A 15,635-nucleotide genomic window follows, 5' to 3' on the forward strand; every position below is an offset into this window, starting at 1 on the left:
GTAGCGGCTCTTAGGCCATGTGACCGATTGCGGTGGCACTGGGCGCCGCTCAAGAGGGGAGTGCTAATCCGAAGTGGATGGGTGAAGAAATTTTCATTCACTTGAAAAAAAAATCAAAGAAAATGATTTCTGTCCGCTCTGGAGGGGCACCAAATCCTGGATGAGAGGACGAAAAACAAAATTGATTTTTTTTTTGTTAGGAGGTGGGACATGTGAGGGAGGTGCATGGCCCTACAACGGTGGGACTGACAGGGCTCCAGTCCTAGACCCCGGCATTATTCTTATCTTTCACACTATAAATTAACTATGCAAGGCCCCCTCTAAAAAATCTGGCTCAGGGGGCTCTAACTCAGGATGTAGGGCTACGTGGGGAAGATAGGCAGGAAGCGCAAAAAATAAGTCCCGCGTGGGTAGAGATTCTGTCTCGATCCACCTCTTAGTAGATTACATTCTTGTTTCTGGTATCACAGTCTCAGTCGTTGTCAATTCCCTCAAGTTTTCTCAAATCTCCGTTATCAAAGTAGAGATCAAACGCGTGATGTCATGTGAATTTTTACTGTGTGTGAAACTTTGGAGTCTAACTAAAACTAAAGTCTACGCTGCCCCCCCCCCCGAGTGCACCGCATCCATTGCACCCTCGCTTAAGCCGCCGCCCTGTGTCAAAGAATCTACTGCATCTTTTTTTCAACCGTTGACAGATTTCACAGATCCATTTTGTTTCTTCACCTTATAAATTTACTATAAAGGGGACTGTGAAAAATATTTGTCCTGGGGCCCGCCAAATATCACAGCCTAAGGACCCTCTCTGCTGCAAGATGCGGGGGGCCCGTGCCTACAATATCTGTACTCAGCGCACCACAATGGAGCGCTGTCAGAGCTAGACGACGGATTATCTACCCCAGAGCTGCAACTAAATACTCTTTCAGCTGGAGCAAGCGTGCATTTTTCCCGCCCCCCCCCTCCCACGTGTAGTTTTAAATACGTCGTTAAAAGAAGAATTCAGCGCTCATTCCGATCCAGCATCCGGGTCATCAAACCCTCGTGCACTCTTGTCTTAATGCACAGTGCCTATTTGCAAGGCAAACGGGGTACGTACTCAGGGCCCTCAAATTTTCAAGGCTACGAAACTGGCTGCCTTTTGCATTACATTCCCCCATTCCTCTGCCTCAAAGAACACTTTATATAAGGGGCCTCTAAAGTTTCATATTTGCCCAGAGCACGAACACAAAGCTGGGAGGGAGTTCTGTCAAAACTTTTGCCTTGTGGGTTCTCTGTATTCAACATAACTGTGAGATATTGCTTATTAAGAAGCCATTTAATCAAAGCATTTTTATTCCGTTTTGTGGCCCCTAAAATTTAGTGGCCAGCTGTGGCTGCACCCTTCGCACCTGCTTAAGTCTGGCGCTGGGTCTGGTTGCGGGCCATCTGGAAGATCCAACTGGTCTGAAGGGGTATTCCCGAATTTCAACCGTTTACTTATGAGTCTTACATTTATCACTGAATAGGCATAGGACCCTTTGAGTCCGCTGGAGTTGAGAGCCGCTTTCGATTTTTGGGTCGAAGACACCCACCCCGCCCCCATCCGTCTAGCTCACGTCTCGTAACTGAACTTTCTCAATATTATAAGGATAACGGAATTACAAAAAAAAAAATTTACGGGTGGCTATTTGCCGGCTCCCAAAGGGAGCTACTATTTCGTGATACTACATTTCACCCAGAACCAAAGCTACAAGGCCAAGACAGTGGACGCTCAAAAAGTTTAAGGGGAAAATTTAGGGGAAAGAGAAAGTTTGCGCTGATTGGTTAGAAAAGATGTACCAAGTTCTGTATAGTTCAAATTACCTACTGCGGGTCAAGATCAAGCATGAGTTATTATCAGTCATTTATGCGAAGGAGGAAGATAGGAGAAAAAGGGAACACCCAAAGATGGCGTGTATTATTATTATTGTACGTGCGGAGAACTGAATTTTGAAAATTAAAAAAAAAATTGTATTTATGAGTGTGGGGCACATATTTTTGATGGGGAAATTAAAGTGTGGTATTAGTGTGGGATTTCAATAGGGAGAATTTATGTGTGTATGTGTAAATACCATAATGATAAACATGTATAAAAAAATTCAAAAATTTTTAAATGAGATTTCAACACTGCAATAGGTGCCTAGATTGGAGTCTAAACTTTTATTTCTATACAATTATTAGTGATGTTCCACATATGATGTATCCTCTTCTAATATATATAAGAGCGAAAGAGAACAAGTGGAGTGAGGGTGAAAAGAGAAATCTACTTCGTATATCTTATTCGTATCTCTCTTTCGTATGTCTTATCTCTATTCTCTTTCTTTCGTATCTACTTATCTATTATACTGTTTATTTTGTTTTTTCTTCCTTCTCTTCTTTTTTTTCACCTTTCCTTCTTTCTAACGTGTGGTTAGATTAGGGAAAGGTTACCATATTTATCACCCATTCGTGGGATAGAGATCGCCTGGATTTCTTGCCAATAGCTTGTAAGCGAAAGGGTTAAAGTTTCCTTTTCAATTAGCAATTGTACTTGTTTTTCATTTCGGTTGAGAAAAAATACCATTATTTACCTAAACTATTACGTGACTAGCTAACATTTGTACTTCGTCTTAACAACAGCACAGCTGTGGTGCTTAGATTTGATACCGTCATGAACATTACTCAGGGAAAACGTCAGAAAATTTAGTCAAGTGTCAAAGAAACATGAATTTATAGTGGTTGCGGCTGGAATTAATAAGCGAAAAACTTATTGCATTAAGAATCGATAAGAAGAAAGAATTCAATGAATCTTTTTTTCCAAATCAAAAAAAATTTTGAAAAATAGTAATTTTTTTTAGTTTCCTTTTTTGATATATTAAAAAAAATAGCCGAAATTGAATATTAACCATAGCCGAAAAAGGCATTAAATAATAAGTATAACAAGTCATAGAAATTAAATAATGTAATTAATTACAGAAACACTGAATTTTCGAACACAAAAAACGCATTATCTAAGGGGGACGGGAAGGAAAAAAAAATATTAAAAACCACTGATTCGTAGCATCAGCGCTGTCGCTAAACTCGCCAAGTTTGTCGCCAACTTGGCGAGATTTATAAAGAAATACGATAACTTTCTTTTTTTCATCAGGTAATGATTATTTACAATATTTACAGGCAAAAAAAGACATAATAAATGAAAATTTGGACTATTTACATAATTTCGCAAGAGTATTTTCTTTGCTCTCAATTTCCTATACAGTCGAATCCCGTTATAACGAATTCCAAGCGAACGTAGAAATTACTTCGTTATAAAGGAATTCCAGGTTATTCAAAAGTGTCCCTATGTAAACTTGTCTGAGGGATTAGAAAAGTATTCGTTAAAACGAGATTTTCGCTATAACGGTATTCGTTAAAACGGGATTCGACTCTATATATTTTCATCATTGAAATATGATCATCAGTTAACTGACCATATTTCCTCGAGAGAAATACGGGAAATTGGAATTCCAAATACGGGACATCGCCAAGAATGACGCCAAAAGTGAAGAAGTTGCCAAATATTGCTGATTTCACGGAAAAATCGCAATGGCGGGAAATGAAGCATTACAGCTAGGGTGACCATACGTCCCGTATTTCCCGGGACAGTCCTAGTATTTTCTGTTTTTTTGGCTGCCCCGACTTTTTATCAAATGTGTCCCGGTTTTCCCCGTATTTTACACGAAGCTCACTTGAATTTTTATTCTTTATTGAAGTCAAAGATTGAAATTATTTTTTAACTCACAAATTATATTATGATAATCACAACTATAAATGAGAATATTAATCTCCCACATTTGTCTTGGTGAACGTTTTTTTTTTCCGTGAAATTCATTTTAACCCACTGCAATCTGCAGTAATGCTTCATTTCCAGCCATTGTGATTTTTTCGTAATTTCAACAATATTTAGCAACTTTGTTCGGTTTTGGCGCTATTTTTGGCGATAATTAGCGATGTCGTGTATTTTCCCGCATTCGGAATCTCGATTTCCCGTATTTCTCTCGAGGGAATATGGTCAGCTTAATTACAGCAAATTGCAGTGGATTGAAATGAATCCCACGAAATAAAACGTTCACCAAGATAAATATGGGAGATTAATGTTCTTATATATTTGTAATCATCATAATATAATTTGAGTCTTTGACTTCAATAAAGAATAACAATCCAACTAGGCGTCATGTAAGAAACGGGTAAAACCGGGACACTTTCGCCAAAAAGTCGGGACGGTCAGAAAAAAGAAAAAAAATCGGGACTGTCCCGGAAAATACGGGACGGATAAACAACGTATCAACAGACAACGTATCAAAATTTTATTCTCCCTTAACAAATTTTAAAACGTTTCCGATTGGTTCTCACTCCATGACTCAACTCTATGCGTCATTTCGATTCAGAAACAGCAGACGACAAAAAAGAAACTGAACAAATAGGCATGTTTTTGCTTCGCAATTATTTAATTCCCGATTTTTAACGAGTAAATTTGTCGATAAACGTTCAGCAAAAAAATCTATTCAGGGTTCTTTTTATTGAGTTTTTTTTTTAGGGAGGAGTAGGGGGTTCGAGACTATTACATATGGTCGCCATTTTTCCCCCGACGGCTGCTGTGTGTGTTGTATGTACTGTAGTGTAGTGAAGTGAAGGTGCATCGCCCGTTTGTTGACTCGCGACAGCAATTAAGCAAAAAAAAAGTTGCGTTTGTCGCCGGCGTTAATTTCGGAGCGTTTATCGTATCGAATGATCGTCATTATGATTAACAGCCGCATATGTTGCTGCACGAAATATATTATTATTATTCCATTCGCTGTTGTCCGCTGCTGCTCGTACTCGTCGTTGTGTTGAATCCACCCGTCGTCGGAGGAGAAGAAGCAGAAGATTGTCTCCTTCGTTCGTGGTGGTTGTTGCTGTTGTCGTCTGCCCTTCTTGTCATGGCCGAGTGTAATGACAAGAGGCTGATCGTCGGCGGTGACCAGCAGCAGCAGAGGTTGCCGACGGCGACGTTCAGCCAACAGAATTCTCACGGAGCCGCTGCACCGACGACAGCCAACAGCTACGGCGGCGGTGACGGCGGCCACGAATCCCTGAAGAAGAAACCGACGTCGTTCCAGATAACGAGCGTCACTGTCCAGGGTTCCCGACTCAGCACCGATGGCGGTGACGACAGCGCCGATGATCTGGACGAGAGTCACACGGAGGACCTCAGCCTAGACTGCTCGAGGACGACGGACGTCGACAACGACCCACTGTCCGAGGACAGCAGCACTAACACCACCACGAGTTCAGTGAATCCTAAACTAGTGACTAATACCATTCCGCAGAGGTGTGTCTCTGACGTGTCCTCCCAGCAGCAGCAGCAGGTTATTCCATCCCAGGCGACACCCGTGGTGCAGGTTACACCGGCTGTGGCTGTGGTGTCGACGCCGGGTAGTGGCGGTAGTCCCGATAGTTGTACCGTCGGAGAGCCTGTGGCTGCGGCTAAGCCGACTGAGACGACTACTATACCGGATCAGTGGCAGTCGAGGTTTAAGGTGGTCAAGATCGTGAGTAGTCAACCGTTCAAGAGAGGTAGGTGGATATGCATGGATTTTCTGGACCCTCCTTCGACCCAGAGCTCAGAGACTAAGCAGGAAGTCACTGCGGACCCTGTACCGGTTGTGTCGGCAGCAGTGACGAGCGCGGCAGAGACTTCCGTCAGCATGGGTTCGAATATTGTACAGAATGTTGGCAGTATGGCTCATGTGTACGAGATAAAGCCTAATGAATCGTATCCAGGTGGCGTATCTGTCACCATCAGCCCGCAGCCAACTCAACAGCCTTTCTACGGGATATTCTTGCCGTTGAACAACCAGCAGTTCTCACCCGAGGTCACGATGCTGAATGCGGCGTTCGCTCAAGATCCCAGTCTACGGATCGATGGGAATCCACACTCGATGCACCAGTCTGTGATTATAACGAACCACCCTCCTTCACACATGGCTGCTGCGACGCAAACCATTCAACAGCAGCCGCAGCAACATCAATCTAATATCCAGCAACAGCCCAAGAGCTATATGCCAAGTAATAATAGTAACGGCAGAATGTATGAAGAAACTAACCAATCATATTCGTCACAGCCTCCCTCTCAGGTCTCTAATGTACCCAATCAACACGTTTCTGTTCCACAGCACGTCTCGCAGATACAGGTTAGGAGCATCTCTGGTCAAGACTCTGTGCCTGTTCAGTGCACCCAACAGCAACAGCAGCCTCGGATTATGCCTAATGCAGTTCCTCCCCCTGTTGCCTCTCAGCCGCAGATGACAGCGAGTGCCCCTGGAGCCCAGCAACAGCAAGCCTCTGTCTCTCAGCAGCCTCAAATGGTTTCTGTCACCAGTGGTTCCGGCGCCACTCAGCTGATGTCTGCCACTCCACCCACTAGCGTGACAGCTGCGCAACAGATACAACAACAACAGCCTATGATGTCGGCCAGTGTCCCTGTCAGCCAACAACCTCAGATGGTGGCGGCATCCCAACAGCACCAGCAGATGATGTCAAATACGCCCGTAGCCAGCATGACTGCCACCCAGCAGCATCAAATGATGACCAATGTCTCCAGGGTCAGCCCGCCCGCGTCCCAGCAGCAGCCGCAGCAAATGATGATGCCTGCAGCTCCTGTAGCTTCTGCGACGATCACCCAACAGCCTCAGATGATGGCGGGCGGTGCGCAGGTGGCATCTAACATGTCTGTTCCTCAGCAGCCTCAGATGATGACCACCACAGTCACGCCGGTGGCTACTATGATGGCCAGTGCCACTCAGCCACAGTTGGCCAGCGCTGTGCCGGAACACATGGTAGCCGCTGCACACCAAATGCAGTCTGGTTCACAGCAGAGCCAGGGGATACCGATCCAACAGAGTGTTCAAAGTATTCCTACATCTCTCGGTAGTCAACAACACCCGGCTGTGTCCTCGTCAGCACCGCCTCAACAAGTGATGACTTCAGCGGTACAGCAGTCTGTGAATCTACAGGCAGCTGTGCCTCCTCCTCCCATTGCTGCTTCTGCCGCTGTTCCTTCTCCTCCCGTTGTTGCCACACCAGTTGCCGTGCAGCATCATCAGCAGCAACAACAGCAGCCACCACCAACGCCTCACATTCCAGATGCGAGTCAGCCTCCATCGAATGTCTCGATCCCTACGAATGTCGCTAGTCAATGCTTACATAATCACGTGGATGCATCATCTCTAAATGTTCCTTCTCAGTCTGTCGCAGCTGCTGTGCAACCTCAGGCAGAACCTGCACCTGATGTAACATCATCGTCTTCGAAACCTTCGAGCAGCGAAGATATTGTCACAGAAAGGTGAATGACCCACTATTATTATTTTTATCAAAATATGCAGTATTGAAATTATATTCATCTAATGGTCTTTATAGTCAAAAATTTGTTAATGAATAAGGTAAATACCAGGAAATACGAAAAATTCCTTATGCATTTGGACATGCTATGGGTGTCGTCTTTCTTGCCTCATTTGACTTGGACAGATGTATAGTTTCCCGTTTCGTTGAGCAACCGAGATTGAAGATTTGGTAATCAATCCAAGTGGGGAACTCGTTCAATGTGATATTCTTATCCTCTGAAGACGACACCCATAGCATGTCGAAATGCATGAAGAAATTTTAGTATTTCCTGTTATTTGCCTTATTTGTTGACAAATTTTTTAGTATCATTAAGCAGTCATCTATACTCTTCTGTAATGTCTGTAGGGCGGTTCTTAGAGAACATGATGGGAGAAAACAGACCTAGGTATCAAAGCATACTCTAGTGAAAGCTCTTTGTCACTGCTGTCCACAAGCAATTGTTTACTGTTTTCTTGTTCATACAAACGATATCATTGTCCATTAACGGTTCCAAAGTGAAGACATCAGAGAAAAGAAATTGTCCGGCGTCTATTCAGAACAGACGTTTCTTTTGCGATGTTTTCTCACAAAGGCTGCAAATCAGTGGATCTAATTTCATCAGCTTTATTCAGTGTTTCTCAGAATTCTGCTGCGATTAAATTTTCTGTCTTATACCCATTACAAATGACTTTTTGAGCGATATCTTTCAAGGCTCCAGCTATCATATCCATAGCTTGCTCGATGTCAAGCCTCACTGTGATTTCTTTATTATCAAGCTAGTGAATACATCTCCGCAGTTGCGTATGGTACTTTCCTTTCACCTCTTTAATTATGCATTGGTCAAGTGGCTGCAAAACAGATGTGCAGTTAGGAGGCATGTATTTGATGTGAATGCATTCTAATTTTAAAGATTCAATGTGTGCAGTGCAATTGGCACAGCAGTATCTCTATTTTTTTTTCGCTTCATTTTTCCGTAAAACTTTATTAGCCTTTCATTACAAATTCTTGTTGTCATCCAAGTGCTTCGATTTGATTTGTAATTACAACACTGTGATTTCATGTTTTTCAGGCACAGCGGATTCACCAATTTTGAAATCACTGTAACTTTTCTTTCTTTGGTCCCGTTCATGTTGCAGCAAAACAAAGCAGTTATGGGTCACTTGGAGTTTTTTGCCACCAATGCACTTGTCTTTTTTAAATGTCAAAGTAGTGTTAAGTAACAGTTGGAAAAAGATTCCGGCTTTGTCTGCGTTGAATACATCGGAAGGATCATATGACTTTATCACTTTTGTTATTTCACCAGCTTTCCATTTTCCATACGAACTGAATTTGCTTCCCCGCAAATTTGTTTTGTGGTTACCACACCATACTTTGAAACTATTCAGCCAGCCGACACTTGCTTGAAAGTTTTCGCATTCAAAAGAAGCACGTGCAAATTCCGAAACCTTTTCTCCTATGAATGGAGTGGTAACTGGCACATTTCGGGAATGAATGTTCTCCAACCATGTAAAGACAGTTGCATCCACATTTTGTAAGTTTGGAAGTTGAGATATTTTTCCTAGAAGACCCTATAACTACTGTTTGAATTTCAATTTCGTCCGATTTTTTCAAAAACGTTGAAAGAGTAGATGGAGATTGACTCTCTTGTTTTTCGGACATTTTTTTTCTAGTTAGTTATGATTGCACATTACAGTGTTGCTATGTAAATTGATTTGAAGGATTATAAAAGTTTTCATTACAACAGGATTTTCGCTATAATGGTATTCAACTGTATACGAGATATTCTTAATGGCAGCTTACTCTGTGTGTTAAAAATGAGAAAAAAACTTTCCCTAGTTTGTGGGCACCTGAATTAACATATTCTCCCTATTGTTAAGTCCTCTATAGAGCCGCTTTAGTGATCTTTAAGTGATCCGCCAATCCTTCAAGTGGTATGAAAATGTGTTTTGGAACTGTTCAGCGTGTCACTCAAGTGATTTGTAAGTCTTCATGGGCCACTTAAGCAATTTGGAAATGTGCTGCGGGTAAATTATGTGATTTAGAACTGCATTGTGGGCTGCTTAAGGGTTTTAAAAACTGCCACGTGCAACTTGAGGGATCTCTAAATGTGCCATGGACCGTTTAAGTGCTCTGGAACTGTGCTGCAGGTCCCTCAAGGGATCTGTAAATGTCGCTTAGTTCTTTTTTACAAAATTAGATTTGAGGTGGCGGGCCACCTCAGATATCCCAGTGGGTTACAGGTTTAGCTTATATGGCTTAGAGCAGGCATCTTCAACCCATCGCTTGCAAGCACTATGGTACTCTCTGAAGTACTCAGATTTCGTGCTCGCGATCACTTGATCAACATTACAGGTAAACACCTTGTACAAATTACATTGAAGGATTGAAATCATCCCGATTTTATGCATTGGTATGTCAAACTATCCGTAAGGGTGCTCTCCTTTTGATGATGGCTTTGAGCAATGCTCGCAACTAGGAAAAGGTTGGAGACCTCTGGCATAGAGGGTGGGTTTTAATGAATTTCTTTAAAAAAATTTTGCATTCTTAGCTTTCAAATAGCATGGAAATTAACAAAAAGTGATTATATTAACATATAATGGTTATGTTCTTCAGACATTTTAATTTTTTTAAAAAATTTCTGCATCAAAAAAATAAGTTTCGATTGTTTGGGGGGGGGGAAGCATAAGTGGCTCATGTCCCCCCCCCCTCCTCCTGCATATGTCTTTGATCCCAATATGTGTTAGGAGGCGGCAGAGCTGACAAAATTTTACTGATGGGAGGGGGTGTCAAAAATGGCTACAAATTTGCTGATGTAATACTTAAACAGCCCATTCTGTGTATGGCAAAACTGAAAGTGACATTCCTTGATGTCCATTCTGAGAGTGGGCATGTGGATGTTCAAAAATTGCTAAATTAAATTTCTCCCATGCAGCATCCGCTGTTAGACCAGTTGGGAGAGAGTGGTACTAGCAATCCGAAAGTTGATGGCTCTCTCTTGAATCCCGTCCATGATGCTGATTTACATTTTTTTTCTTCCTCCCTTAATTTCACCTTCAATTTTTTTATTGAATGATTATTAATTTTTCGTTGTTTTTCACTTGCATTCAAAGCTGATATTAGGCATCCAGTCACCCCCCCCCCTCCCTTCCGGAGGGTCACCTGGACTCGAGCTATTGTTAGAATTGATTCTTTTTTAATTATTTATATTGATCTTAGAGGAGGTATAAAAGCTCCTCTAAGGCCATGATGTGCTTACTGCGTCAGGTAGGCAGATCAGCAAGCAAAGCGTGCTGAAAGGGAAATGCCATTGCTTTCAGAATGTAATAATTATATGCGTTTCAAAAAGATACAGCAAACCAGTGATGTGACTGAATCAAATCTGCCGTACATCAAACGAAAGTGGAAGGTGTATATAAAAGGCAGGGCTGGACGATTCGCAGAAAAAAAACAACCTAGCGTCAATATTAAAAATATAACATCCTAGGCCAGGGGTTCTCTGTTAGATTGAGAGATATATTTATGATTATAATTTGTGTAATTATCAAGTCGGACAATATTTATATAATTTGAGTTTTTATTTGAAGTGATAATTGGTACATATACATTTTTAGAAAGTGGCACGAGTATATGTAAATTAGCAATTATGTGACATCACTCATTATCCTCTAATCAGTGTAGGCCCAGGGGATTCTGGGAAATTTTCTCTTTTTCATAGTAGATCCATAGATCAGTACTTGATTGTGTATTGGAGAGATAGGAGGGTTCAGTAGAATATGGTCTAGCTATTTTTATTAGCATTTATTATCTGGCTTATCTCGTGCACTTTATCAGAGAAATGAACATGTTACACACTGTCATGTTACTCTGCTGTAAGTCATTGAACTGGAAACGAACTCAAGAAATGGTTATGTACAGTGCCCTGAAAAATCTTGGACATTGTGCTTACTGAATCAAGATGGCCGACAGCATGGCTGGATTAGATATGGAGGATATTGGAAGCAGCATTGGGCAGGTAAAAATTCCTGTATTGACTAACTGTAACTACTGTACTCGGAGAGGAAGAATTGAATCCCTTTTCTACAAGTGATTGGATGTAAGAAATCCGTTGATGAACCTGAGCCAATATTGCCAGTCGCAGCATCACAGGCTGATTGATGGCAATAGATTCAATTCGAAGAAAGAGAAAACAATAGGCCTTACAAAGTTGCACATGTCAAGCAATCGAGTAGCTGTATTTCAGATGGAATAATATTACCTTTAGAAGCCTGGCAGAAAATTAGATACATTTTGCCCCAAATCTCGTTCAAGGATAGCAGAATTGAGAAGAAAATTCGTGATAAGACCTGAGTATATTGGAATATTCATTGCGAGAGTCAAGACAATAGCGAAAGCCTTAAAAGATGCTGGAAAAAAAATTTGATGCTGAAATTGCTTATCAACTTAAAGCTTTTCTTCTAAAGGCATATGAAAATGTGGTGATGAAATTACAGTAGCCACCATTACAGTCCGCATGAAAACCAATAAAAACAGACTGACTAAAATGTTGCACAGTAATTGAACTACTATTGTCATGGCCCCCCGCAAGAGTGAGCCTGACAGGGCTACAGTCCTGGGACCTGGAGATTCTCATAATTTTTGTTTTTTCACCCTATATATTCACTATAGAGGGGGAGCTCCTTGAAAAGTCTGGTCTGGGAACCCACCAAAGACTCCAACCACTAGGACTCTGCTCCAAGGATATGGGGGCCATGACTATTGTCCGAGTACATAACTCTCGATCAGAGGTTCCCAAAATTTTTGTTCCATTGTCCCCTTCAGAATGTTTTTTAATCATCACAAGGGATATGTAAATTTCATAGTTACAAAATAACTTCAATAAATGCAAAATTGGTCAATTTTGCTGAATAAATGTTAAAATTTGATTTTTTACTACTTTTTAGCAAAATCTAGGTAATTTATACTTTCTGAAGTGGGGAAGTCATAACTCTGCTCAGTATTTGTTAGCGTGCTTGAAAGGGAAACCACAAGCAACACTTCTTTCCTCTCTGTTGCAGTTGAGTTTGGTTATAACATAGTCCCTAGGTGCAGAGTTGCCAGGTCCTTAAAAAATTTTCAGCCAAACTCCTCTTCAAAAATTAGCCCAAATTATTTGAACACGTGCTGCCATCTATTAAGCAACAAGTGAGCTACAGCTTGACGATATTCTAGCCTACAAAGTTGTGATAGCTTTTCTTGTTATAGTCAGTAACTCCCCTTCCCCCAATTTTACGAAAATGTTTTTTTTTACGAATAAATTGATTTCTTTGAAAAGTTGCGAAAGTCAGGGCTACACATTCTCTCTCCTCGAAAAAGAGATGGCCTGGAGTCGAGGCCGTCTTAAAAGCATAATGGGCCTCCGGGCAAATTGATTTTGCTCAGCCCTCTACCCAGACTGCACATGCCTACTTATCAATTCACATGCTTAATCTCGCAAATCTTAATCATATCTTACTATCCCTCCCTCCGTTCTTCATTCAAGGCCTCCGTGACGTGCCCGGGTTGGCCCATGCGTCAAGACGGCACTGCCTCAAGTGCATAGGTGCCTACGAAATTTGGTACAATGATTTTAAAAATAAGTGCCAGACCAGATTTTTCACGGTCTAGTAAACAAAAAATTTAAGAACTCTTCTGGGTTCTTGGCAGGGCCGTTTTAAGAGCATCATGTACCCCTAGCCAAGTGATTTTTCTGATTCCCTACATGGAAAATCTCCAAAAAATACAACTACCTCTCGTTTTTCTGAGGCCCTCTTCTCTTGAGGCTCCCCCCAGGCCATGCCTAGGTGGGTCCCATGCGTTAATTTGGCACTGGTTCCTGGGCTTGAGCCCTGCTATCTCCACGCTTGTGGAGGCTACGGTTTCTTTCACAGGCTTCTGTGCTCTAGATACTGTGTTCCCAATCGTTGGGCCGGAGCAACACCTTCTATGGCAGAAGGCCTCCGTGTGAAGCTCGTGACGTCATTGAAGTTGCCCATTTCCTTTATAGTCATTGGATATACTACTTCCCTTATACTACATTGGATATATTATAACCGACCGGCCACGGTATCATAAAGGTTGAAAACCCACTGATCTAGAACCTAGGACAGTTTCCCCAAGTTTTTGTTTATCGCCTCTTCAATTATTGGATGGCAAAGGCATTGTGGTTGAAAGTTCTGGCTTTCCATAGTTTGGTGAGATGCCCCCCCCCCTACTTCTGCCTTGTCAGGAAGAAAACACAACATGAGGTGGGGACTAAAGTGAAAAAGAAAAACTTTGCTCGCTAGCAAAGAAAAATAGGGAGAAAAATATTTGCCATGAGCATTTGGAAAACCCGCCAAAGCCAAAAATTTCCCGCCGAACCATTTTCGAACCAGAATCGCAGAAATATCGCAGAAAGCGATATCAGATTTCTACAGAAAAACGTTCTTTTCCGTCTCTTGAAATAATTTCAGTTTATGGATCGAAACCATTTTTCCCCGACTTTTCATATGGATTACCAGATAAAGAATTCACTTCAAAAGAAATAGAAACAGCTATTGTCTGTGTGAATATCGTCGAATTCAAAGTAAAAAGAAGCTGGAAGACATGGTTCAAATGGACAAAACATTTCTATCCCAAGGACAAAAATTGTTTCCAGACAGATGTGCCAGAAGAATGGAGAGGAAAAAGATCTCATCTGTTATCGGTGCAACAAGCCCAGACATTTTGCCAAGCGGTGCAGAGGGGATCTGGAAAGTGGAAATGGCAATCCTTTGGAGATAAATGAACAGGTGAATGATTCTATATTCTTTGTCACCAAGATGGATGGTGCTAACAAAGAGACTATAAAAAATGGAAAATCAATATTTACATGGGATTCTGCTGTCACGTGTGATCATCTCAATGGTATTCTTCAAGAATTATAGACCTTTGGAAGATACAGTTGTGAAATTCAGACCCCATCCTACTATAGTCAAAGGAATCTGCGATGCTGTAGTGAATATGATGTCTGATGATGAATTGCATAGGATGACCCTCAAGGATGCTCGTCATGTGTCACAAAGGTACTTGATTTCTGGAAAAAGAATGGATGACATTGGATTCATGTTCGCATTGGCAGTAATGGTAAAATTAAATTCTATTATCCGTATGGAAATCCATTCGTCATTGGAAATAAAGTAAGTGTTTTTTTATTTTTGAAGTATATAGTACAGAAATTTAGAAATGAAAATAGAGAAGTGCATACATCTATTCTATCGACCATTTGGCATGAACGCTTAGAGCATTTTATCAATACTATGCTCAGTAACTGAGAGAAGATAAAGTAATTGGTTTGAAAAATTCCAATCTAAAAGATTATGCATGTGAAAGTTGTAATATTGGAAAGTCTAAAAGAGTTAGTCTCCCATCTTATGGAACTGAGATCCAAAGAAGTTCTTGAGCTAATTACACTCAGATTTATAGGGACCAGCTAAAATACTATCTATGGGGAATGCCTCATATTTTCTTAGTTTCATCGATGATTTTAGTCGTAGAGCTTTTACATATCCTTTTGGAGAACAAAAACAAGTGTTCGATAAGTTTCTTCAATTTAAGGCTATGGTAGAACGTCAGACAGGAAAGAAATTGAAAGCCTTTACAATACATAATGGCTAAGAATATTTGTCTAAAAAATTTCAATACAAATTGAAACTGGAAGCTATTAAACATGAACAAACATATATCCCTCTGAGATGAATGGTGTGACCGAAAGATACAAAAACTGTGATGGGAAGTGTTCTAACCTGGAGATATAAAATTCTTGAGAATATTCTCATCGAGGAGAATATTTTCTGGAAGGACTACTATTATAAAGCTAATAGAATTTCATATATGTTATGTATGGCATACCGTAAGTGTGATGCGCATATGTTGTCATATGCTTTCTGTGTGTACGTTCGCCCACCTCTGGAGTTCTGTTCGCAAGTATGGAGCCTTTACAAAATCAAGGACATAAAGCTCCTCGAAAAGCCACAGAGGTAGTTTACTAAACGAATACCGGGCATGAGCGGTCTATCTTATTGCCAGAGACTTCAGTTTCTGGATTTACAGTCGCTGGAATGGCGTAGAATCGCTGAAGATGTGCTACAAACTAGTCCAAATTGTTTATCTGCCATCGAGGGAACCTTTCTTTGAGATCATAGACAAGCGAGTTAACCTACTAGGCATAGTTTCTAAATAAGAATACCAACCGCCAGAAG

At 41.2% G+C, this 15,635-nt stretch overlaps 1 protein-coding gene across 1 annotated transcript in view; it reads left to right on the plus strand.

The window, feature by feature from the left end:
* Window positions 1-4,578: 4,578 nt before the first annotated feature.
* The window catches only part of LOC149067885 (uncharacterized), a 31,158-nt gene continuing 20,101 nt past the window's right edge, over window positions 4,579-15,635 (plus strand). The window contains exon 1 of the mRNA XM_089252026.1: window positions 4,579-7,360. Within this exon, the coding sequence (XP_089108152.1) occupies window positions 4,794-7,360 (2,567 nt within the window). The 5' untranslated portion in view covers window positions 4,579-4,793. The remainder of the gene's footprint in view (window positions 7,361-15,635) is intronic.

Source organism: Pholcus phalangioides, unplaced genomic scaffold (genome assembly GCF_987345545.1).
Source record: "Pholcus phalangioides strain wild (caught in Gottingen) unplaced genomic scaffold, Ppha-v1.0 ptg000028l_1, whole genome shotgun sequence".
Classification (NCBI taxonomy): Eukaryota; Metazoa; Arthropoda; class Arachnida; order Araneae; family Pholcidae; genus Pholcus; species Pholcus phalangioides.